This window comes from Mauremys mutica, chromosome 7, assembly GCF_020497125.1.
Source record: "Mauremys mutica isolate MM-2020 ecotype Southern chromosome 7, ASM2049712v1, whole genome shotgun sequence".
NCBI classification, from domain to species: Eukaryota; Metazoa; Chordata; order Testudines; family Geoemydidae; genus Mauremys; species Mauremys mutica.
In genome coordinates, this window is record NC_059078.1 from 26,614,561 (window position 1) to 26,642,256 (window position 27,696).

Sequence of the window (27,696 nt, forward strand, 5' to 3'; positions counted from 1 at the left end):
ACCCTTTCATCAGCAAATAACCTCTTCTTTATGCACTGGTGCATGCTGAAATTACAGGAATTCCCACACTGAAAATATAGGGCCTGCCTCCTCCTGTAAAACAAGTGAGGGCAGCCAGACTGGGCAGTTCTATGAGAGGGGAAAAGTGGCAGCATCATAACGCCTTCTACACGCCAGGCTGGGGTTCTGTAGATTTTTTGAGGGGGAGCTTGGGTCAAAAGTGGCAAGGCCAAAAATCATCTTCACTCTCTGGGCTATCCAAATGGGAGTGAATGGTACTTTGAAGTTAAAGCTGCACTGACTCCCACAGAGCATCCTCTACAATTCTACTGTGAAGCTGTGAGGGACAGCATCTAATGGAAGGGTCAGAGACTGTCCACAAAACATCATGGAAGAGCCAGCCACTCACATGGAGGCTCTGGGACCAGTAGAGATGGAAGCAGAGTTCCACACAGCAGCCTGGGTTCAACAAATGTGGAGGCCCATGTCCCTTGCTCTACTCCTGACTCTCCTCCCCTGAAGATACCATTAGAAAGTGAATGTTGTGGAATATCCAGGACCTGTCTCCCCTCTTTCCACAGAGGATACAATACAGCCCATGATGAGTGATCTTTTCATGCCAGGTTCTTTGTATTTAACAAACAACTTTTACGACAGACTGAGGAGTAGTTTAGTTGTCTAATCCATAGGTTCTGGAACTAGGGTGCTGGGGGTGCTGGCGCACCCCCAGCTTAAAGTGGTTTCCATTATATACAGTTTATAGTTTGGGTCAATGACTCTTGCACTGCCACTATAAAAATGGTTCCAGCACTCCTGGCCTAATCTGGAGTTTAGAAGATTCACAGAATGTTAGGGTAGTTTTATATTGATGTTCAGGCCCTCATCTCTCTTCCTCTGCTAACAATTACTTTAAATTAAATTTAACGCTACTCCAAAGTCAGAAATATTGGAGTCGTATCTTAACCAGAACTTAGTTTTCCACCCTCCTTTCCCTTTCCTATAAGCCTGCCCGTCATTCTTACTAAACCCTTGTTTCTGATGGCCCTTAGCCATGATTTTACCATTTCTCTCTTGACTACTACAATTCTCTCCTTTATAATCTTCCTAAATCACTAGTGTATAAACGTGAACTATTCCAGAATACTGTAATTATGCTACTGTCTCTGCAAACAAGGAAATAGCACCTCATTTCACAGGCTACAACATGAACTATCTCAGATTAGGTTCAAAGATGTTCTCTTAAGTACCCTGGGTTTTCAGATTAGCCAAGGACCAAATAGCCATAGAGACTGGACAACCTCCTCACACCAGAGATGATTTCTGAGGCATATTGTGAAGCAGCATGTTCTGTAACTGCCTACAGTGTGTCTGCATTGTAGATTAAAGGAGTACTTCCATCTCCAGAACTGAAAGTCTAACACTTTTCACAAGTGCTAAATTCACCCCAAAACATGTATTTGACATATCCTGTAATGAGGACTTAAAGAAGATCGTACACCCAAAAGTCTCTTAATTCCAATAATTTTTAAGCAACAAATTCCTTACCCATCCTTCTTTCCTTACCTAAGGAAGTATTAAAAATTATGAGTTAGCACTGATATACTATTAATTGTTACATTTATAATTACTGAATGATAAAAAAAAGAAAAATGGCCAATGATTGTACCAAACTATTTACTCCTTTCCTGTCTGAAGTACTTGTATGCACCTTTCTTAGAGCACAATACAATACCTTTCCCTGTAAGAATAAAAAAGTATCATTTATGAATTTGGACAGAGTGTCAGAGATATTGGTAAACAATGTCTTCCAAAATGTGCTATTTTCTGTATTCAGTGCAGATTTTTAATATATTTTCTGATGGCTTCTCCAACATGAAGATTTTTTTAAATGCAGCGTTTTAATTACAAGTGTCAGCACTGACATTATTCCACTGGAGAGGTCACAATTACACAGGACAGGTTAATAACGAAAGCAGCGGGCAAAGAAGGGGAAGTAGCTCTTTGTCTGCAAAAAGCACCTTATGTATGAGCTGCATCTGCACATTATAATGAGAATCTCCTAGAGTTAAACTAATATATACAATCAATTGGTCCGTTGCCATGTTCAGAGTTTAAGGAATATTATAAAACATTGCTTCACCATGTTGAAGTATGCCAGATCCAAACCAAGCCAGGAAGCTACCTAGACTATACAGGATCGTGCCATTGTTTCCAAGTTGTTTCATGTTTATTCCTATTTGCTTCTTTCAGTTAAAAAGTGTAATGTTTGCTTGTTTGTTTGTGGCTTCTTTCTTGATAAAATGAGATAATGTTAAACGACACTGATTCATAATTGAAGGGACACTATCAACCTGGTGTAGGTCCCCAAATGTATTTCTTTTATAAGAGGAAAGTATATACTCCCATATCTATATTTATATCTATGTCTAGAACATATCTGAATATCAAATCAATATTGTATCTGTATGCACACACACTCCTGCCTCAACCTGAACTATGGAGTCGCTATCAGTGCTTATTCTGTCCATAAAATAACCTAACGTTAACCTATAAACAAACTTAAAATAAAAATATTTTTGTAAATATTAAATTACATGCAGATGCATACACACATATTGAAATAGTTTCTGGTTAAAATGTTTTTGGGTTCTCAATGGTATTAAAAATTGTTCCACTATTATTGATACCTTGATTAAACTGTTATAGACACAAACATTTGGCAACATTGCACACACATCTAAGGTTGCAAATATAATTAATGATGCCCCGACAGCTTGGTAGGGTGCTCACGCATAGTTTGCTAAAGACCAAGATGTCACAAGACAGCTCCCTTGTTGGAGCTATGGAGATGCCAGGTATAAATGAGTTAATGGTCGTGAGTGGCGATAGTGGAGAGCTGAAGTTCTGTACAATGCTCTAAGTGAACCTTGAAGCTGCAGCCCCTCCTCCTAGAAGATTTTTGCAATTAGTGGTGGGGTCAGTTGTTCTGGCTGGGGAACTCCAAAGACAGAAGAAAGGCTGTGCCAACTGGCATCTCCTGGAGGCCAAAGGAAAGCAGAAAGAAAGGCGAGCATGGGCGCTTGATGGGAGGCAGCACAGAAAGGGGAACAGAATGATGATCCTTGGAGGCCTAAGTTCATTGAAACTCAAACCATCAGGGAAAGCTGAAAGGCCTTGGTTTGCAGCCAAGCCTTGACAAGCTGAATTGTGGAGCTCAGTCTGTGAACACCACCACTAACCAGACCCTCTTTGACTCCTTGACACACATCTTCCTTCTGGAGGACTAATGAAGCAGCCGCAGGCGGAAACATGAAAAGGAAATAAACTGAGTGAATACATGAAAAATACATAGATGCTGCTGACTGAAAATACATGGTATTTCAAGCAGGCTTTAGTGAGATGTTTGGAAGAAAACAGGTATCTGTAAATTACCATTTTGACAGTTAGACTATATTTCAAACTTTACAAGGTAGCAGTTGATATGCTTCCAATATTTTAACAAAAGGCTCCCACAAAAAAATGTTCTCCTTTACCCTGTGATAAGCCTTGTGTATAAGGGGTGAAATTCAGGGGAGGCACTCGAAAATCCATTTGTTGTTTTCCCATTTCAACATAAAAAAGCTCTCTCATAACCAAGGAGGGAGGTAACTGCTTGGCAAACTTACTTCACTGGAAAGATACACAGCTTGTTCCTGAAAAATATAATGAGTGCATCGATAGTGCAATGCAGCATTTTTTCCTGTGTAATTTGAAGGTGGGACACAGGATGGGATGAAAATGTGTCTGGTGTCTGTAGAATACTCCTGTAGATTTTTAGAAAACATCTGACACCTAATGCAATCTCGTTCATTTCATTTCCAAAAAGGTGTCCTTTGGTAGTATTTTTATGAGTCTCAGGAATGATATACAGGAATCCAGAGAGAGGGCAAACTCCATCTGAGGCAGGAAAACTGTTCTGGTGGCAGAATTTTTATAAGGAATTCCTATGAGCTTTTAGGAGCACTCCCTCCAGCACACCTCCCTAGAAGGTACCTATTCTGAAGGATATTTCTTAACCCTGATGATAGAGGAAATATGTAAAGATGGAAACTTGACTGTACTATGACTAAAATAAAGAAAATTTTATTTTAATAACTCTCAAACCATTTTATAGTTTTATAGCGTTTGCTCATTCACTTTTTGGCAATATTCAACCGCATCGCATGACTGGAACAAAAGAATAATACATTTATAAATCTTAAGGGAGGCGTCATGAAATGTCATGTACTTAAAAAAAATTCCACTTACTCTACTTGTTACAATTAAGGTTTTAATCTTACTAGTTGTTAGTGTGGCTTAGTTGGTATTCCTTTCACCTCTGGGCCAAAGGGTCGTGGTTTCAAGTTTCTAATTAGTGAACCTCAAGAGGCTCAGAGTTCCAATAAACAGCCACAAGTTGTGATCCTTATCTGAACCCTTTGAGTCTGTGACTCCACTCTCCCATGAGACTCTTCCACAGTTAGTCTCAATGGAAATGCAGCAAGAACAATCCTTCATGCAACAGTTCCCATCCTCTAGTTCCAGTCCTGGTCACCAACTGGGTTCAAAATCACTGATCTACACATTCCATAATCTCAATAAAGACTGATTACAGAAATGAGTGCAGCTTCTCTGGTTCCTATTTCCAAATAAGTTGATCCATTCCCTAGTTCAAGTTTTAATGCTAGAACTGTGGCTCATGCTGGGCAGGTCCTGCACTGTTAGGGATGGCATTCTTTAGATGCTACTGAAGAAAAGATCTTTCTCTTCCTGGTGACTAACAGTTATAGATTCCTTATAGATCTGTGCTAGGTTTTGTGGAGCCCTACAGGAAATAACTTTTGGGTTTACATCCAGATTCTCCCATGTGTGTCCCCTCTCCCCCACCTCTCCTTACCCATGGAACACAACCTGGCTGCCTCCTTCATTCCTACCTTCAACTTCCCTGTGGTTCAATTACCTCATCCCTCTCATCTGTTTGTTTGTATATCCATAGATTGAGAAGCAAGGAGATGGGGCAGAAAAGCAGGATTCTAAGCAGGGAAAGAGTGAGAACACATGGGGAATTCAATTTCTGCTGCACCCTGATGGTTTCAGTTATACTGTACCACAGACTGGTAACAATACTCCATCTAGCATGATGGGTGTATGCATCTAGTGCCAGGTCCTTGGAAGCATGAGACCCTATTGGTGCTAAGACGAACACTAGAGAAAATCTCTGTGTTCAAGTCAAAATTCCTTTATTCATCATCACTTGAAAACCAACATTCAAAAGTATGTGTCTGATCTATTACTGAACAGATAATAGTTGCCATGTTCCTCTACACATTCCCTGTGCTATCCCACTACACTATAAATTGCTTCAGGTTACCATGACTATAAATGATATTATATAAAGTCAAGTTCTATTCTATTGTATTTTCTACATGAAAAGTATCTGATTACATGAGCATAACTTTTCAGTAGTACGTATCTCTCTGCTAAATATTTTTAAATAAAATAACTATTTGCTCTAACGGCCGAAAATAGCTTGGTCTTTTCTGGTTTTGGTGGGGTTTTTTTTGTTTTTTTGGGGGTTTTTTTTGGACAACATGAATTAGTTCAAGCACATTGTGGTAATCTACAGATTTAGGAGCTCTTTTTAGAAGTGTGTATGCACAAAAGAGCTGGTGCATCCCCTGGGGATTTTGTGGGTACTCGTACCTTTCTGTGCATGCAACTCTGATGTGCATGGTCACTTGAGGGCATTCTGTGTATGCAATTCTGGAGCAAGCAAAAGTGTGCATGCACTTCTTTAAAAAAAATCTGTACCTTAATTTTTGTACCTCAACTATTTTTAGTAGGAGAGAAAAAATTAAAAAAACACGGACAGTAATCAGTAGTCTCCATAAATGGCATTTGCTCTAAAAGCAACTTTACCTGCCTGTTAGCCACTCCTTTGTTTCCTGTTTGCACAAAAAATGCAGTTTTCTTTAGTCTGTACATGGAAGAGAACAGAGTAACATGTTTGTTCAATGTAAGCATAAGGTACTTACTACCTTGGCTAAGAGCCAACTATCCTGAAGTACCCTGAACTGTAGGTTTAAGCCATGTTGAAACAAGAAGTCATTAAACAAATACTGGATTCTCCTGTACTGAAATGCAGGACTTTCTCCTTTTCATTGTCCTCCCTCTCATTTTATCTACTTAAAAGAAAAAAACGGGGATTCTTTCAAAAAAGATCAGTAGTTTGTGTGTTTATTGTTTCTCAATATAGCAATTACAGGCATGCCTGGTGAGAACTTATCAAAATGTATTTCAGAAGATTGATTAATATTAATTATACATCCATTTCCATATTTTAAGTTGTTTAGTCTCATTCCATGAGAACACTCTTCCATTAGCATTTTGAAATCTAATCAGGAAAGGCAAAATTAAACTTGGGGCCAAATGCTGTATCTGGATGCTCATGCAATCCTTATTGATTTCACTGGGACTTACATATATATTTGCCAAAAGAATTTAACCCTTGATTCCCCTCTCTTACATCAAAAAAGCCAAATGTGTGAATTAGGGAACCAACTTGGACAGGTACTGAGCACCTTGCAGATAGGGTGCTTGGGATGGAGTGACAGCCTTCATTTTGATTTTGCTATCTTGCATTATTTCATCTTCCAGTCGGAATGCTATTCAAATGTAGAGCTGAGCAGAAACAACTGATTTTTTTAGTTCATTGGCTGAACCGGAAAAAAGGATTTTGTTTTGGGGCAACTAATTTTTCACCAAGCCAAAAAAGTAAAAACTGTTTGGGGTCAAACAAAGCCTTCAGTTTGAACCAAAACAAATTTTTCATTTAATTTCACTTTTAACCCTTTTTAATTTTTTTAAATGAAACTGAAGTAAATTTTGACTTGAAAAGCTGATTTGAACAAAAAAATTCATTTTGAAAATGTCAGAATGAAACATTTTGATTTTTTTTCCTGAATTTTGCAGGAGTTTATGACTTGAATTTGCAAAATGTTTCAGTCAACCCCATCTACATTTGTCAACAAAAAAACTGCATCTAAAAATTTCAACCAGTTTTACTCAAATGTTGTTGTCTGTCTGTCTTTTGGTAGCCTTTTAGGTCCTTATGCACTAAGGCATAATTTTGTTTTAGGACTTGTATATTACTTTATCTAAATAATAAAAAAAAATTACAACTTTTTAAAAAATAGACTACAGAATAAAAACAGTAAAAATAATAGTACTGATATTTAACATATATAATGGTTTAACCTGTTCAGAGTGCTGTATAAACATTAACTAATTAATTCTCACTACCCCTTGTGAGGTAGGTAAGCACTATTCACTTAAGCATATTCCTAATTTTAAGCATATTAGTCATTCCAGAAAAGTCAATGGAACTATTCACATGCTTCAAGACAGGCATGTGCTTAAGTGCTTTGCTAGATTGGTGTCTAAATTCTCTCTCCTAGAATATAAAGAACAAACCTTACCCCTGAGATAAGGGTGAACCTAAAGGGGTCAGATAGGGAGAGGCCAAGGAAAGAAGCAGCAACTAATTGAATTGAGAAGCATGTGGCAGCTGGGGCAAGTGAGGGAAGATAGATTGTTGATTTATTGGACTCTTTAATACCCCAGAAGAAGTTTATTTGGGCTTTGTGACATGGCTGAAGGCCAAACCACTGAAGACCCAACAAGATCAATTGGCAGCCTATAGGGACAAAGGGGGCAAGAAAGGGCACAACCCGCTGCTTGAAGGTGCTAAAGAGGTGAGTGTCCCATTACAGTAACATTTTAAAAAATGTGTACGTGATTTAGGAGCTTAATTCCCATTAAAATAATTAGGTAGGCACTAAGAGACCTAAATGCTATTGACTTTCAATGAGGTTTAGGTTTCTAAGGGCCAGATTTTTAAAAAGGTAGTTAGGTCCCTAAAGATGATAGATTCTTAGTGAGATTTTCAAAAGCACGTAGGTGCCTAACCTATCCTGAAACTGATGGGATTTAGGTGATTAAGACCCAGATTTTTAAAGGTATTTAGGCATTGCTGCACTTAGTGGTTCAATGCTTAACTGAGTTAGGATCCTAAATCTCATTTTCAAAGGGATTCAGGCACTTATGCACCTAATTCCCTTTGAAAATCTTGGCCCAAGTGCTTTTCCACTAGGTGCTTATCTGTTTTTTAGGCACCCTAAATATTTTGAAAAAATTGGCCCTAAGTGCCTAAATACTTGGAAAATGGGATTTAGGCACTTCAATTACTTAGGTGCTTTTGAAAATTGTCCCCATTTTCCCCACACTTTTCCATTATTTTCTAAAATGTTCAGTTTATTAACATTTCCATTCTGTATCTTTAATTAATCATAATAACGAATAAGGAGAACACTTTGCATTTCTCGTTACCTTTCAAACGTAGATGTCAGAGTGCTTTACCAATATTAACTAAACCTCACATCACATCTATGAGGTAAGTATGGTTTTTTTTCCTCCCTATTAACTGGAACTTCTTAGCGCCAGAAAAAATGAATAGAAACTAAGCTCTAAATCACTGAACACTAGTTTTCTTCTGTTTCACTAAAAACAAAGGAAATAAAATAAAATATTAACTTGGGTAAAACATTTTTAGGGATTTAATTTTATTCTGGTTTTAAATCATTTTTATAATAAAAATGGTAAAATGAGAGTAGATGGAAAAATAGGAGGATTACATACAAAACTCTTTGCTTGAGCCAACAAAGGAATTAGAAAATGGTGTCTATAAGGAGTTCTGCTTTGAAGACACACAATTTCTGCATATGTAAGGATATGCTTATAGGGTGCTGACTTCATAGCTGAGATTCTTTTTCACTTAATTCACTTATATTAGATTATGGTACTGATTATGATCATATCCACAAATCAGTATTTTAACAGAGTTTCCATGGGAACACTATATGTCCCTGTTTTTTAACTTTGTAGACAAGGCTATGCCTGTTTAACAAGTTGAACTAGTTTGATGAGGACAACATGTTTTGTTTAAGTTACATTAACTGAGGCCAATATTTCCTAATTGCATTACCAGGAGAAACATTTACAGAAGTTCTTCTTTGTGGAAAACCTTCCGTAGTCCAGAGTTTGAGTCATTTTAATCACTGAAGAACAGGAAACATCAGCACTGCCATTTCTTATCAAACTGAAAATGTGTTAACTGTTCTTAAATCCATAAAATTTAATCCTTTATTAAATGACAAAATTAGTCCTGTTTTCTAGTCTTCAGATGTAAGAAAAGTATCCCACAGCATCTGGATTTCTGAGAAATTCCTACCAGAGAACACATGCTTATGAAGCTAGGGTGGTCTGAGGCTAAAACAGTGGACTGGGCATCAGGAGACATGGTTTTCATTCCTGGCTCTTCCCCTTATCTATGTCACTTTGAGCAAGTCTCTTTGCTTCATCATTATCCCCATTTCACAAATGGGGAAACTATTTCACTTGCTTTGCAAAGGGCTCTGAGGTCTATGAATGCAAAAAAGGCAAGCATTATGAACAATATGTTGTTACAAAGTACATTAGGACCCAATCTTGGAACATTTATTCAACCTCCAGTCAATCGGATAACTTGCATAAGCAAGCACTACCCATCTGAGAAAAATACGGCAGGAGCGAGCCTTTAAAATGCAAGACATAGCCTGGACTGTCCCCGCAGACTTCAACAGAAGCAAGTCTTCAGAAAATACTGAGATAATTTTCTTTTAAAATACATAAATACTGTTTATAAAATAAGAATTTCAACAAAGCACACACCCATCAACTTTTAACTTAGTCTACAACTAAGAGAAGTAATCTATATATCAAGAATTTTTAAAAATACTGAACTTTATAAAATCACAGAATGAGGATTTTACTGACTCTAGTAGATGTTCCCCATCAGCATAAAAAAAAAATGCACCAAAGAACGTGGAAGCTTAATAAAAAAAAATCAGCAAGGAATAGTTTAACAACATTAGTACTATGGCAGTAATTTGAGTGGAGTGAGCTGTGTTTTAATTCACTAAAGCATACTGTACTTCAGAGAAGCAGGCTGCATTTGTTTAAAGACACAGTCTCTATCCACACTTCTTATTTTTCAGAAGTCCTCTACTGAGAATAGTGATAAAACATAGGATATGTTTAGATGACCCCATCAGGATGCCTTAAAGATAGTTGTCATTTTGATGTGCTCAGTATGTTTCATGTAATCTAATATTTCACAAAACAGTATTTTCTCATTGATCCTCTTTGGAAAGAAAATATTTTTACATTTAAATTAGCAGGGAAAATGGCTTTCAGTCAATATTCAAAATAAAGAAAACCGAGTGTGATAATCAAATTACAGAACAGAGTCAAACAACAGAAATACAGCAAAAAAACCCCAAACATTCCAGAAACTACTGCCCCACCAAAGAACTTATATCTAGGGTCAGCTGCATGGTCTGATTGATCAGGACACACTGGAGAATGGAGAAAGATAAGTGAATGTTGCAGCATGCTGCAATTTTTATTAACTTTAATATTAAAGGGCTATGAGGTCGATCACTCCCCCCACAAACCCCAAGGCATTAACTAGGTCTAGCCTGGTGTTCAATGGCCTCAAGCTATACAACTAAGGAATGAGAGTTAGGTCTGTTAGCCAAACCCCAGTACTGAATTCATGATTCAAACCACTGCTGAATCCCACCAGTTTCCCCACTCTCCCTTCTGAGATTTTATCATGAGCACTGTGATAATTGGTGGGTTTTTTAAAGCCTCATTTCCTGGAATCATGTTATTTCATGAGACTCTCAGCTTTCATTTAAATGGGGTGGGGGGGGGGTGAGGTAAGTTCCCAGCTCTCATGACTGCAGGGAAAAGCTTGAAAATGTGAACCCTAAAGGCTCAAAACACAGAAGCAGATATATATATATATAATCACCATTTTATAAAATCACAATTTTTAAGGCAATCATGATTTCTGGGGTCTGATTCATGATTTTTAATGCTTGGGCTTGGCAGTACTCAATGTAGTTCACTCTGAGAAGATTTTCCTTACTGAACAAGCTAAAAATATCCACCTGCCCCCCCACCCCCCGATGAAAGAGAAAAAACCCACTGGATACCTTGCCAATGTTAACCCTGAGGGCAAAATTCCTTCCTGACCCCAAAAGGTGAACTGGACTCCTGCAACAAGCCCAGACACTGAGGTCTGACAGTTGCGTCATCTGTAGTTCATGGTAGCTTTCAGAAGCAAGAACGATTGCTGCATGCCTAGGAATGCTTAAACACAGAGGATTTTTGGGGGAGGGGGAAGGAGCCAATCAATCTCCTCTACTCTTCAGCTGGACAGTGGGTGCCCTGGGGAGGCTGGGACATTGCTATACCCTGCCCCTGCTTACACATGATTAATACAGGTGTTTGCAGTAGGTGAAAAAGGAGGCCCTGGTGTCAGAAGGCAGATCTTCCCTCCAACCAGGACCTCAGGGGTAGTCATCCCCCTGCTGGCCCAATCCACAGGGTAGCCAGGGGTCTGCCTGGTCGAAAGGGACCCTGGCAGCTCCGGTCACCGGGCTGTTAGAAGTCCAGTTGGCAGAGCAGCAGGGATAAGGCAGGCTCCCTGCCTGGCCTCCCAACGGCTCTCAGAAGCAGTGGCATGTATCCCCTCCGGCTCTGTATGCTGCCCCTACACCTAGTTCCGGCTTGAAGCTCCCATTGTCGGGATACCATGGCCAATGGGAGCTGCGGGATGGCACCTGCGGACGGAGCAGCGCGCAGAGCCACCTGGCTGCACCTCTGCATAGGAGCCGGAGAGGATACATACCACTGATTCTGGGAGCTGCTTGAGGTAAGTACCACCTGAAGCCTGCACCCCAGAATCCCTTTTGCATCCTAACCTCCTGTCTAGGCCCTGATCCCCCTCCCTTCCTCTGAACCCATTGGTCCCAGTCCAGAGCACCTTCCTGCATCCCAAACCCCTCATTCCCTGCCCCACCCCAGAGTCTGCACTCCCAGCTTGAGCTCTCACACACTCCTGTACCCCAACCCAGAGCCCTCTCCCACTCTCCAAACCCCTCAGGCCCAGCCTGGAGCCCCTCCTGCTCCCCAAACCCATCATTCCATAGCCCCACCCCAGAGCCCGCACGCCCAGCTGGAACCCTTATGCCCCCTGCCTGGATCCCAACTCCCTGCCCCGGCCCTGATCCCCTTCCTCCCTCCAAACCCCTCAGTCCCAGCCTGGCGCCCCTCCTGCACCCCAAATCCCTCATCCATGGCCACACACCAGAGCCCACACCCCCAGCTGGAGCCCTCCAACCCCGTATCCCATCACGGTGAAAATGAGCGACGGAAGGAGCGGGGATGGAGTGAGTGGGCAGTGGGGCTTTGGAGAAGGGTCAGGGCAGGGGTGTTCAGTTTTGTGCAAGCAGGAAGTTGGCAACTCTACCAATCCAGCACCTCTAAGATGGGCAGAGGCAGGGGCGGTTCCAGGCACCAGCGCTCCAAGCGCATGCTTGGGGCGGCAAGCCATGGGGCGGGGCGCTCTGCCGGTCGCCACTAGGGCGGCGGGCAGGGTGCCTTCAGCGGCTTGCCTGCGGAGGGTCCGCTGGTCCTGTGGCTTCGGCGGAAGAAGCCGCAGGACCAGCGGACCCTCCGTGCTTGGGGCGGCAAAATGTCTAGAGCCGCCCCTGGGCAGAGGCATTCTCACTAAGAGTCACAAATCTTACTCAAGGCCCAGTGTTTGAAATCTTTGCCTGCTCTGTTTTGCTCAGAATTTCTTAATATCGTTTTCAGCAAATCAGAGGGGCCACACATTTGCAATGAGAAATTATACAAATGTAGTTAAGGAGTGCAAACTGTACACTTTATCCTGCTTCTGCTGAATTCAATGGGAGCTTGCCTAATTATTTCAGTGGGAGCAGAATCAGGCCCAATATCTTCACTGAGTGTATTTAAGGTAAGGTTGCAAAGCACTTCTAAGTAACGACGCTCAGGCACTACAGTGATTAGGCCCATATACTGTAAATACACAGATTTTGTTTTTAGTTTCTAAACCTGTACTGCAGTCATGTGCCTGAAAAGTTGTGCAGAACAACTGTTTTCAGCTAAATGACATAATGTAACATTACACTATAGAAATTAACTCTGTTTACCTGAAACACTTCGGAGTCTATCTAGCAGCAATAACTGCCTTGGAGAAGAGTTAATGAGGGCTCAAGTAAAGAAAGACTGTAGGACTGCTCTCCCAAAGTGGTTATCTCTTAGTTCCTAGGTTGAGAGAGCAGTGCTACGTGAAAGTCTGAATGTTTTAAGGCACATCTTAGGGCAGCTGTTTCTTTTCCATTTCCTTTCCTGCCTGTGCTGCACACTAATGCTCTTTTAAGTTGAACCAAATATTAATATAAATTAAACTGCCTACAGTCTATCACAGTATCATCAGCTACTAGGATACCAATGAAAGAGAAGCAGCTCCCTGCTTTTCCTTCTTACTCAGGGGTTTAAAGAAAGGAAACTTCTGAACTCAATTAGTAACTAATGAAAACCTATTTAAGTTCTTATTGATGCTACAAATAGAGGCATGGAACTCATTAGGGCAATAAGCTTAGGCTTGGCGGAATTCAATTTAAAAAACATTCTGATGAATAATATTGATGTTTGTTTTTAAGAATTTTTTTTCTAGTTTCATCCATTTAAATTTTCACAGTTGCAGGAAATTATGGAGGGCAATAATGACATTATTTAATGACAGCAGTTGTTCTGATTCAGAAAGTTGAAGCTTTATAGCCGTTAAACACAAATTGTCAACATCACGTCAAAACAAACAATGTTACTGTCTGGGTATACCGCAAGAAGGACAGGAGACTTGTTATGGGTTTTAATCAGGCTGCAACTTTATTGTCTAGATGTCTGGGACTACCCGGCAGATAAGGTGTATAGTGCAGGCAAATCCATGCTTATTTAAATCAATTCTCTGGGGCTTTCACCAGCCCCCCTTTTTTTCCATCCAGGTCCCTCAGCCGACCCATGGCTTGGACCTTACCATCCACCACCCTCATATGTGGGTTAAGGAGGGCTATGAGAAGGGGGGGAGGGGGCGGGGGAAGAGGAGGGCAGCGAGGGTTGGCTCCCAGCCGTACCAATCATAGGAGTCCCCAACCCCCTCGCCCATTCTGTTCCATTATCCAGTACCTCCTTTTAAATCCTTTACCAGGCCATTTATCTGGTCACTGGCTGCCATCCCTGTGGAGTACCTGCACTGAACATCCGCCCTACCGAACAAAATAAGTTGCGACATATGGCCTACCACCTTTTCTTCTCACCAGAAAAGGGCCATCCGCACACCCGCTGTGGGGAAGGCAAAAAACCCACACTCCACCGAAGTCAATTGTGGTGGTGTGGGAAAAATTCCTTCCCATCCCCCCTTTAAAAGAGGTGACTAGCGTAAAGCCCACGGCAGGTCCAACCCAGCCTGCCATTTGCATCCACTAGGGGAGGGAGGGTGGGTGCTGGCTTCCTCGTTGCGTGGAGCAAAGAGACTTGCCCCACCCAGGTTTGGTACCTTTATGCACATTCCTAGGGGGTGGGGGAGTCACTGCTGCAAAGCTGACCACCGAGCACCCTTTTTACAGCAGTTTCTGACCTCCTTCCTCCCCGCCCCCCACACCCCTACAAAGCAGAGGTGCCCTTCTTTGGGTAAGCCCCAGACAAAAGCTGCCCCACTTAGTTGCGGTGCAGTCAATAGCCTGAAATCAAACTCTGCTAAGTTCTCAAGCAGCAGCTTTCTTACTTTGCCTAGATGTAAACTTCATTTATTATCAATGGAAATATAGCTGGTTTGTGTGTATATGGTGAAATCAACTTGCCAACATTTACCAATAAATCCATCCAAGCCTAAATAATTTGCACATATTGCATAACTTCTCCAACTCTAAAAGCAGTAGCTTCCTTTCATCCCGTACTTTCAGCATCATGGAAGCCTGTAATATGGTCCTTAGAAAATACTTTTTCTAATTCTGATGAAACTATAAGATGGGAAAAGATGAACACTGAGCTATGGACTGTCATTTTGGAAACTGAATGGGATGGAAAGGTCTTGGAGAGAATATGAGTCACACAGATCAGCCCTTTCATTACATTTGAAAATTACATACTACAGGAGGGATAGCTCAGTGGTTTGAGCATTGGCCTGCTAAACCCAGGATTATGAGTTCAATCCTTGAGGGGGCCACTTAGGGATCTGGGGCAAAAATCAGTACTTGGTCCTGCCTAGTGAAGGCAGGGGGCTGGACTTGATGACCTTTCAGGGTCCCTTCCAGCCCTATGAGATAGGTATATCTCCATGGTTGGTTTTTTTTTAGGGGGGAGTAAAAGCAAATCAAGCAGACAAAATGTTGGCCAAGAGTGCTATAGATATGTGACTAGAAGAGGCCCTACAATGTCAGGAGTCTTTGAGGTCATGCCCAATATTAACTAGCATTACAACTGAAGTGATAAAATACAAAGTGGGCACTCAACTGCTACCTGATACAGGTAAAATATGTCAGTTTATTCTATGTGTTACTATCAGGCCTGGTCTACACTGGGGGGGGGGTCGAACTAAGGTACGCAACTTCAGCTACGCAAATAGCGTAGCTGAAGTCGAACTACCTTAGTTCGAACTACTTACCCGTCCTCACGGCACGGGATCAAAGTCCGCGGCTCCCCCGTCGACTCCGCCACTGCCGTTCGCGGTGGTGGAGTTCCGGAGTCGACAGGAGCGCGTTCGAAGTTCGATATATCACGTCTAGATGAGACGCGATATATCGAACTCCGAGAAGTCGATTGCTACTCGCCGACCCGGCGTGTAGTATGGACGTACCCTATGTCACTGCTAATGAAGCAGAAGTCAGGTATAAACACTGAAGAAAGAAGATGTGATCAATATGGATGTGTCTCTTCAATTTCAGGGGAAAAGCAAGAGGAAAATAACCTAGTTTATGTAAATTTTTTCTTTATGCTTGCCTACAGGCACTCAATGTGCTGTCATAAGTTTGCTATCCTCTCAACTAATGCATCTGCCTGAACCAGAAAGTTCATCCTTCAAACACACTAACAGCATATGCGGGGACAGTATAATAGAACCTACAGTAAAAGCTTGCGGACAACTTCTGACAGAACAAACTACTAAGGGCATCTCAGTATCATGACAGTTAGAAAACATTATCCTCATTTAAATTGAACACTGCAATGTATTCCCAGAAGTTATTATGCTCTTATTTCTCTTTTCTTTTTGCAGTCACAGAAAACATTTCACCCATCACTTGATGTGACTTAGATGTAAGATACAGCTAGCCGGTGACATGGTATGTAAATTGTGATTCTGGACATTGTACAAATACATAGAAAGAGATGGTTCCTTACTCTGACAATCTCACAGTCTAATTACACAAGCCAAAGAGTAACAGATAGATAACATAGAATACATATACAAAATACATTTTTTTAAAAATTGATTTCCTCCCCTTCCCATCTCTCTGACCCAGCACCTCAGCCAATGTGTTCGTTCCTCCATTGCTGTCCCAATCGGCCCACCCCACAGAAACACAGTGTTATCTACCTTTTGCATTAATTTTCCTCCCAGGGTCACTGCAATTCTGACTCAACACTTAGTTCCTCCACCTCTACTCCTTCTACAGTCTGGTTAAATTAAATTGCTATACCTGTTAAAGGACTGTAACTGTCTATTATTATTATAACTATCCACATTATTATTTGTAAGACCTCTTAGTGGCCTATTTTGGAGATACTTAGCAGCAACATCAACTGTGTTTTCCAAACATTTATCATTTCTGACAACACAACAACTGCGGCACATGTGGTAAAAGGGGCAGGACATCACCCATATACCTTTGCTTTACTCTCCAGCTTCATATAAAATCTTTCTGTGGGAGAAAAAGAATTTTAAAGACATGGCGAGTGTTCGAAAATCTGCTTGCCATTAAGAGATTCCTAAAATGCTGTAGTAATATAATGCTCTCAGTGCCTGCTGCTACCTCATTTTTAAAATACCACTGCAGCTATCCTATTTTCAGCACGCTAGCTTGTTCGGAGCTAGTACAAGTATGGTTCAAAGGGCTAGCAATATTCAAAGGGAGCAGGTGAGAAAAGCCGATAGGTAAGCATAAACAAAGTGACTTTAAACAGAGGGCTAGATGTTGGGGAGGACATGAACAATTACAATAGGGTCACAGGAGCAACAATAAGGAAATAAGTGGAGGAAAGTGCTCAACAACTTAGAGGTCTTGACACAAAGGCAAAGGGTATGGGGAATAAACAGAACGCTGGAAGTATTAATACATAAGTTAAACTATGACTTAATCGGCACCACAGAGACTTGGTGGGATAAGTCTCATGACTGGATTATTGAGATGGAAGGGTACAGCTTTTTCAGGAAGGACAGGCAGCATAAAAAAGGAAGGCGGGGTTGCATTACATGTCAGGAAGATATACACTTATTTTGAGGTCCAGAAGGAGGTGAGGGGGCCGACCGGTTGAAAGTCTCTGAGTAAAGATAAAGGGGTAAGAAACAGAGGTGATGTCACTGCAGGGTAGACTACTATAGATCACCAAATCAGGAAGAGGAGGTAGATGAGGCCTTTCTAGAACAAATAACAGAAATATCACAAACCCAAGACCTGATGGTAATGGGGGAATTTAACTACCCAGACATCTGTTGGGAAAATAATATGGCAAAACACAACATTTCAAGTAAATTCTTGGAACTTATTGGGAACAACTTTTTGTTTAAAAAAATAGTGTAAGTAACCAGGGGGATGGATATTTTAGACTTGATTCTGACCAACAGGGAGCACTTGGTAGTGAATCCGAAGGTGAAAGGCAGTTTGGATGAAAATGACCCTGAAATGAGTTTTCATGATTCTAAGGTAGAGCACAAAGAATTTCAAAGAGAGAAGAACAGAGACACGGGGACAGAAACATGCCATGAACCTCTTTGTAAAACAAATCTGCTATTGAAATAGAGAACAGCAGCAACAAGCACAGGTATCAATCTCATTCTTGTTCACTGGAATCATATGGAAAGAAAGTATTTGCAATATCCCTACTCCATTTGTGAAATGGTACACTCACTTATCAACAGTGATGTTCCAGTTTCTATCCAGCTCTCATACTGACATATGCTTGCTGGTGATGACTGCAGCATAATGCATATAAAACAACATGAAGAGGATTACTGTCTCGCATTATCTAATATATGCTACAATGTAGTCTATTGTGCTGTTGTACACCTTTAATCACTTTTAGAATTACTGATTCAAAATATAATTCCTTACAGAAAAACAGATAGAAAGCCTGATCTAAAGACCATACTGGGGTCTGATCCTGCAAGCTACTGAGTAGAGCTGTTTGGAATTTTATGACTAAACAGCATTTCCCCCCTTGAATATGGTGTTTTGTCAAAACCAAATAATTTTGCAGAAACGTTTCAGTTATGATGGACTTTTGATGAATCACAGGCAGATTTCCAATGGTTTCCTGCCAGCTTGCCTGGTGAGGTGCTAGGGACTCTAGGACTTCCAGTGTCTTCAGCTCTGGAACAGTCTCACCAGGCAGTCTGCCCAGGGCTGGAGACCCCAGGACTTCTTGGAGCCTGGAAGCCTCAGTTCCTGGCCCCATAACAGGGATCCTGGAAGCCCTGATAACCGTGGCTCATGTCAGGGCTTTTGAACTCCCTGCAGCAGAGCTGGGAACACAGGTTCCCAAGATCCACGGCTGCTTTCTCCTTGTCAGTCCACTAGCGCTGACAAGGAGCCAGGAGCCTAGAAGCCCTCATAGCCATGGAGATGGAGCTCCCATGCTCAATTTTGTTTCAAATTTTTTTAAATAAAATGTTTTGATTATTTCAAAAGGAATTTGGGAAGGATTTTCTCTTCTGCAGGCAATATCAAAAGTTCTACTTTTTTATATGAAATACAGTGGGTTGTATTTCAGAATTTCCTGTAGAACGGGAATTCTGACTTTTGAACATCTCTACTACTGAGCAATCTGTCCCTGATCCAACTGAGTATTTAAGCATATGATCAAACAAATGCTCAAGTGCTCTGCTGGATCAGGGCCAGAATGCTTAGAACCTTGCCTAAGTCAGTGGGAAGACTCCCATTGATTTTAATGGAAATTTCCTAAAACCGAAAATATAGTAGTTAAAAAGCTAACAATTTTATATCTGAATTAAACTGAGATTAATTCTAGCATTATGCCCCATGCAATCCCATTGAAATCCACACACACTGTTGTTCATGCAACTGTTTTATTTACACAGGTATTAAGTTAATGAGAGAAATCCCTATTATGAATCCATAGAACCTGTAGTTTCAAACATTCATCTATCAATTTAACTAAATTGTTCATGCAAACACTTTGCCACAAAAATGGTAGAGGAACTAATGAAGTGACAAATGCTATTTTGTAGTAGAATTAGAGATCTGCAGCTAAAGAGACAAGTATCGTGTATTTTATTTTACTATCTCATTATACACTGAGTGTGTTTTAAATACCACTAAAGAAACCATCTTTAGCAAAACCTCTTCCAATTTTGATAACAGATTATGTATTAAAATAAACAAACATATAAAACTCACAGAAAATTAAATTGCTATGGTATTAGAAAATACTCTGTCCCTAAATTTGTCTTAGAAGTACCTTCATAGTCACGTGTGACTGAAAAATGAAATTTCTAATTAAATGCTGCTACAAAAAACAAACAAAATACACCAAGAAAAACTGACAAAAGAACTTGTTCTTTGGTGTAACAGGAGTCAATAATCAAGCATGATAATAAAATTGATCCCAATTTATACTTTTCAAGCTGGGACAAAAATGGTCTAAAATATTTGAATAAAACAACATGTAAATCCTATACTTTATCTCAGACATGCTTTTCCAATTCCCATTTTCTTTATCCTTTTGTTTCTATTACTTTTATGTCAAGCAACATCTGTTTCTATTTACTGTAGCAGCAACATGAACTCACTAATTAACTTTAATCATACTTATCTGACATACATTTTATCTATATCTGCAAAGATGTACAGCACACACAACAGCTTATTATTATAAGTTGGGAATTGATTGAAAATTGAAGCCTATTTTACCGCTGCTACTTGTAACGGCACCAATAAGTATGCAGACACATGAAATTTGATTTAAAGGCCTCTGGCTGCAACTTTATCTAACTTGTAATTAAGTGTAAGGTAACCCAGCATCGCTATTCCCTGTGGTCATTCTTGACTCCAAAGGCCTTGCATCCCCTAAACCAAACCTTCTATCAAAAAGACTAAGTTCACTGTAGGGGGGGTGTGCTTGCATCTGAGCCAGTCCATAAAAGCCTGTTCTGCAAGCCCACTCCTCACCTACATGTCTCAGACCGTGCTTATTCCAAACTTCTGCTGGAGTTTTGGGGAAAGGGGCTATCACAAACCAACCTCACAAAAGGCTCTCAGCCAAAGTTGTTACATACAAACAAAATACAAACCGAGTCTCCTACTGGATTCATATCTTCACCTCATCTAGCTGAAAAAGAAAACTGAAAACTTCCAGGGCAAATAAGTGACCCAATAGGCAAATGGCTGCTTCTGTCTCAGACACTGGCTACTCACAGATGCATCCGTGGAAGGTGAAAAAAAAATCTGCAAAAACGGTAATTATGGAATAAAATTGCTCATAGGGGAAGTTTCTCCATAATTCATGTCATTAGTGGTTAGTTAATGGCCTGAAGTGGGAAGATTTATATCCCTTTAAAACATTTTTTTATCCTATCCAATAGATGCTCTCATTAGCCATATACATTTCCAAATCTTATTTGAATCCTACTAAGCTCCTGGCCTCAATGATATCTTTTTAGCAATGAGTTACACGGGTTAATTACGGGTTGTATGAACAAGAACCAAAGGAAGGCAAAATAAGGCAAAAAGCAAGACCAAAATGCTGATCCAGCCCCCAAAATCAGTTTTCCAAGTGGAAAGACCATAACTTCCATCCCCGGATTTGCTCTCCAGCATCTGATTAAAAAGCTTTTGTTTCACTCCCTTGAAGGGTTAAAGCTGAACAAATTGTAACTGCCATCAGAAGGAGCTAAGAGTCGCCTCTTAAACAGCATCTTACATCGTCTCCCTTAAGCTATGCAGTAACCAAGCAGGGGCACTGGCAAGGTTTGACATTTTCAATCCCTCGCTGGTACCACTCTCCTCATCCCCCAGCCCAGTCAATCAGGAGCTTCCACCTCTCTAGCCAGCCTGGGCAGACACACATAAAGGACCTTGGGAAATACACCTGGTTAGCAGTTTATGAGTAAACTATGCTTCAGGCAGAGTTGTGATGGTTCTCAAGGGAACCCATGGTTGTGGGGCATCTCATTACCAGCTGATCTTAGCATGAGGAAGCCTTGTCTGTGCCCACCCTGGGTCAGCTCCCTGACACCACCAGCCACAGGCAGAACAAGCGCTTCCCTGTCAGCCCACTGCACTCTGCTGTCCTCTGCAGGTTAGCTATAGGCACACTCCAACCCTCAAGTCCGCCAAGCATTTTCCTGGAATGCCCAGCCCCTGATCCACTGGACACTCACAGAATTCCAGATTTTCTGTTCCCAAATGAACAGTGCCCCACAACTTACCAGTTGCACTTCCGCTTAACACACAGCACTTAGATTAGTTCACAGAGAAAGCAAGTATAGGTTTATTTAAGAACAGAGATTCAAATGATAGCAATCAGAAATACTGGAAACAAAGGGTTACATATAAAATAAAATCCTAACATGCATTCTAGAGCCTAAACTTAACTAACAGCACACTATTATGTCACGAGAGCAAAAGCTAATCCAAAATCCTTCCAGCGTCTTACAGCCAGGCTTGGCTGTCATCTTCCCATTATGAAGCAAATCCACTACCAGCTTATTTCACAGGTATTCCTTTGCAACCCTAGATATATCAAAACAGTCCTTTGACCTTTATTCATAAACAGGACACCCTCCTACTTTGTATTCCTTTCTGGAGATTTTGCGACCTCTTCTTAATTACTTTATCTTGATGAGTTGGGGGCTTACTATGCAGAACAGTATACATTGTTAAGTATGCAATGCTCAATTTGCATATAAATAGGCAGATAGATAAGCATCTCTTGCCTGTCCAAAAGGAACATATTTGTCACCTCCTGGTGAGCTGCTTTAACTCACAGACCTTAAGAACATAATGTCCAGTGTAGGTAAACAATTCCTTATATATTTGTACATACATTTTGTAATGGTTATGAGAACTAGTGTGTTACTAGCTTTCAGCAGAAACCTTACATGGCATTTTTAAGTGAATTATTATTCATATAACTGACCCAGGGATTCCCTGAAAAACTCTATCCACCCCCTGTGCCTTCTTTATGTTGGTATCAAGAGGTTCCTGGGTCAAAAGAGTGTCTCACAGATGCTTGGTCATCTCTTCTGGTGGGTAGGTGGGAAAGCAGTATGTGCAAATGGTAGGTCCTTCCCCTACTTCTTGCCCTCTTTGTGGAACCTAGCTCCACTCGGGGAACAAGTTTTGTGTAGTCCGCGCACTCCCTGAGCACCAGGACTGTGATCAGACCCAGAAACTAAGAGCTTCTTGTACTCGCTCACCCTTTTGTATCAGAATGTGGCCCATAGCCAGGAAAGACTGGGATAGTCTCCCATGATACAATACTATGTTTTCTGAAGCAATATCATGCTTATTTTGCAAGAGGTGATGGGTGGGCTGTTTCGATATTATTCATGCATTTTGTCCACCAGTCCAATATGAAGAGACTGTATTGCTTTGAATTGCACCAGAGATTTCCAAGACAAGATTATCATAGAATCATAGAATATCAGGGTTGAAGGGACCTCAGGAGGTCATCTAGTCCAACCCCCTGCTCAAAGCAGGACCAATTCCCAATTAAATCATCCCAGCCAGGGCTTTGTCAAGCCTGACCTTAAAAACCTCTAAGGAAGGAGATTCCACCACCTCCCTTGGTAACCCATTCCAGTGCTTCACCACTCTCTGAGTGAAAAAGTTTTTCCTAATATCCAACCTAAACCTCCCCTACTGCAACTTGAGACCATTACTCCTTGTTCTGTCATCAGGTACCACTGAGAACAGTCTAGATCCATCCTCTTTGGAACCCCCTTTCAGGTAGTTGAAAGCAGCTATCAAATCCCCCCTCATTCTTCTCTTCTGCAGACTAAACAATCCCAGTTCCCTCAAACATTATTTAACTAGTTTAAAATCATCCATTAGCAAAATGGAAATCTAATGTTCACACAATTTCTAGGTTAAGCAACTGTTGTTATTTTAGCCAATTCCATGTCAAAAACAGAAGGAAAGTACAAGAATGAAATCACCAGAAAGTACTGTGTAATTCAGTTTATGAGCAAATTTCATATGTAATAATGCCTTTCTGTACTTGATATAAAATGTATTAGAAACAGAATGCTGTAGCTTTAAAGCAGTGGTTCTTAATCTTTACTGCAGCCTGCACCCCTTTGGTTCTCAAAATATGTTCTTGCATCCCTTATCAGAATATGTTCTCGCACCCCTTAAACCAAGATATATTTTTGTTTGTATATTACAGTAATCGTTAAAAATGTATAATGTTAATAAATACATAGGTTTGATGAAACAAAGTAGTTGTACTTACGTGCCTGTGCTTAATTTGTGTTTTCGATGATTTACCTTCTAAAAAAATCTGGCATGTCTTGCACCCCCAGAAAGGGCATCTCGCACCCTCAGGGGGTGGGTGCACCCCAGGTTAAGAACCACTGCTTTTAAATATTTGAAACATGTGTTTGTTTATCTTCACATTATTTCCCTACCGCTAGATTCTCTTTAAATACAGGGTGTTTCTCTGTAAATAGAACCATTCTCATGCACACTCCTCCTTCTGAATATGAAGAAATCAACTGCTTTTGGCTAAAACTGTGACAAACTATCTTCTAATCATTGGTCAGTGAGGTGCCCCCACTAAGGGGGAGCAGGGATAGAGGGTGTTAGTTTATTGGGTTGTCCTTACATTCGTGATGGGAAACATCATGTTATATCCTGGTACAGCAAGACATAAGTTAGCTTTAGTGGTTACAACAACAGTTGCTGCACCACATCAAAAAAGAGAAAGAAATCTTAATGTTCAAGTGCCGAGAAGTAGAGCAGATTTCATGGTTACTCTGTTTCTGGCAAATTTCTACTTGTGTCAGTATTACCATTTTCACCACATCAGACTTTTCTCTCATAACAAAAGGAGTTAGTTACTACTAACAAACAGGAGTAAGACATGTATTATAGGGTGGGAAAAACTCTGTTTACAAATACATATCTTCACTGATTTCTATATACGGAAGAAAACACATACACACACATGAAAGGTAAATTAACATTTAATCATAGGTTTCCAAAGTTGAACGGGGCATGAAGATTCAACTAAAAAAAGCAATAACTTCTTATATCACAATGCAGAGAACATAAAACAAGTCCTGTGTTATTGTTGGAAATGAACCTCACAGTGCTTAACTTTCAATGACCTTGTCCTGTGAACATCTTTTCAATTTGTTGAGTGCTAAAAATAACACAATTGTAGCTGCAAAGGATTACCCAGACAAAGATAGGCAGTTGAAAGGCATTCTTTACAGCTTCTGTTACTTCACACAAAGTTAGTTCACACAAGAGCACAGGAAATACACCTGGATAGCAAGCCCTCTTACACACACACACACACACACACACACACACACACACAAACACACACACACACACACACACACACACACACACACACACACACAGAATTCATCAGCCTAGGGAAAACTTTATTAAAATCCATGGAGAATTTTTAAACTGAGAAAAAACAGAGCCATAGCAGGAAACAATAACATGAAGAATGACTGTATCCTGTAACAAGGTCAGGAGTTCCTAGAGGGGGCCCTAATGTCAGTCAACATTGATGCAAGGGATGGGATATGTCAAGGATGGAGGAATGGCCTCTGTTGCAGGAAATGCAGTGAGGCAACACTTAAGGCAAGGGCTGTAGCTTCAAACAGCAAAACATAATTCTCAGAGATGTGGAACACTTGTCGCTTGCAGGGCTGCTGAAAGCGTCATCTCTGAGTGTTTCAGTGGCTTGTAGGAGCCCCATTTACATCTAGGTCAATCCTAATTAAAATTAGTCACTATTAAACCAATATTTACTTCCATTTGTGCATGCATTTGCAGGGGGAGGGATAGATATCAATACCTTAGAGCACTAAGGTTTGGAAGCCTTTGTTTTAACCTTTTATATAGTTTGGTATTAATATAAAGGCCGCTACTGCTGGCCTTTAAATTCAACACGTTTGGAAAGTCAGAGCATTTAAGTGCTACTGTGGTGCTATGTGACTCACGTTCATAGGATTCTTTTTCACTGTGTTGTTAGTCTTTCATCTCGAACCAACGTGTGTCATTCATCAAGGGTGTAAGAAACTATAGTCTGTCCTCTATAGCAGTAACTGTACCATTCTCTGGACAAAAAGTTATGATTACTTTACAGTGTCAGTTGCTCTACATTGTCAGTCACTGTTCAGCTTTCCTTTGATTCTTTTGACTGATGTCAGATACAGTTCAACAAAGTACATCCAGATAGTAACAAAGTATTATACAGTTCTCATTTTTCCAATTTTTTCCTCACCTTTCTTGAACAATTTCTATTTAGTTACCACATTTCTAAGGTGCCATAATTTGGGGTGGGGTGGGGGAAAGCATTCAATTTGGAAATGAATCTTCAATACCAACTCTCCTCTCCAAACTCAGGGCCAAATTCTACCCTTGCATATGCCTAGGTAATGCCCACTGGAATCATTGGCAGGTCCGTGTATGTATGAACTGTTAGGACATCCAGGAGCAGAGACTTGTCCAATAGCAGTAGAGGCCAAACCAGCCTTTTCAGCATACACGTGACCAGGAAATGTTTTCATTTACTGCTGTAAGAAGAGTCGGTCATATGAATTCCTGCTTTTGTCAACTCCAGGTAAGACCAGTGTAATACCCATGAAGGCTACCTAGAAATTACAGCTAATATAGCCTATAGTGGTCCACCTTCTAAAGAAGAACGACTGATGAGAATATACTACACAAGTGCTTTGCAGTCTATTACAGGATCCTATCCAATTCAACATCACGCTCCTCTGCCATAAAGTGCTAAATTGAGCTGAACCCTGTCCATATCTGTGACCATTGTGTGCTCTCATTCTCTCTCTCTCTCTGTCTCAGGGCAGCATTCATTGGGGCATTTCAAGTGAAAGAGCCCCATATGCACCTATAAGGGGCCTTGGCCAAAGCTTTCCTGGTGAAGAGTCTGGGTTGCAGATCCAGCCTCTGAAACAGTCAAGACTGAGTCCAACCTTTGCCACGTTCACAGCATATTGCAAGACCCACCCCTTTGATCAAGTGTTTTCCTACTGGGAGAGTGGAGTACCCTAACTCCAACTGGAGCACAACCTTAGTATTAAAGGCTGTGTAGGAGAAGTAGGGAGTGGATTGCTGTGCTTCCTTCCTAGAGAAGACAGAACTTTAGAAATTAGTTTACAAATTATTGTATAAATAATGGAGAGGCAGAATTTGGCTCTCGATCTCCTGAAAGCTCAAGCTAATTAATTTACATACCAAAAATTAAGCTGAAGCACTTTCTGCATCATCCCATAGTATTACAAATAAAACTAGTAGCTGAGTTCACTGCAAGCTGTTCATGAGCATCCAAAGGCAGAATTTGGTCCTAACAATGTTACATTGTATGGTCAGCATTTGGAGAGATTTGACATTTTCTGATGGTGCAGTTTCAAGGCCCCTCTTCACTACAAAGCTAACAGATGTATTAAAGTGAGCATGTGACCTTAAAGGAGCTCATTATACCAGATTTCACATTCCTTTGAACACCTTATCGCAGCTTTAATTCTATGGCAGTCATATGCCATTAGCCCTTTTACTATGGTAAATGCTACAATGCGAAGTGTTATTTTATTTCTCAAGAAGTTAACAATGAGATAAGTCAATATATTACCATGTGAAATATGAGTTTTCAATCAAATGTCACTTAAAGTGTCAACGCATTTGCGAAAAAAGCAGTCCAATATTTTTAGTATCCATACAAATATGTTTGCCATTCTCACCGAGGAAGGCACCAGCACTGTGTTCCCATGCAACAAAATCCTGTCAGCACAGCTAATCCCTATGGATGTCAGAAGAATAAGCCCCAGAAGAGCAAACAACTGCACTGTCAAAACCATGTCATCAACATGCAGGCCTATTCCTAGTATTATTACACACTCCATTGCCTCCAATCACAACCCAGGAAAACTAGAATCCATGTTCAGAGACATTGGATCTGGAGGAATTGACACAGCATCGCTAATAACCCCACAGAATTCAGAAACTACATTGGATTTTAAAAAGGCAACCTTATTTTCGTGCCTTGGATTTGAAGCAGATTAAATAATAGAAAAGGGTAGGCTATTAGGTCATGATTTGTATACTACAGCTGTCCAGTTTGAGTTGACAGACATTCTTTGCAGGGCCAGTTGACTGAATAAGAAAGGCAGAGAAAAACTCTGAGAGTAATAGGTGGACTGTAAAAAAAAAAAAAGTGTTATTGAGGGGAAAAAATGAATGCAATAACAACCAAAGCTGATGG

General features: G+C 40.6%; 2 protein-coding genes across 11 annotated transcripts in view; one reads left to right on the plus strand and one right to left on the minus strand.

Moving 5' to 3' along the window:
- The window catches only part of CACNA2D3 (calcium voltage-gated channel auxiliary subunit alpha2delta 3), a 752,236-nt gene that overhangs the window by 79,709 nt on the left and 644,831 nt on the right, over window positions 1–27,696 (minus strand). The gene's annotated exons all lie outside the window — the stretch shown is intronic.
- Window positions 17,802–27,696, plus strand: part of LRTM1 (leucine rich repeats and transmembrane domains 1) — a 36,083-nt gene continuing 26,188 nt past the window's right edge. Inside the window, exon 1 of the mRNA XM_045025512.1 lies at window positions 17,802–17,982. Coding sequence (XP_044881447.1) covers window positions 17,802–17,982 — 181 coding nt within the window. The remainder of the gene's footprint in view (window positions 17,983–27,696) is intronic.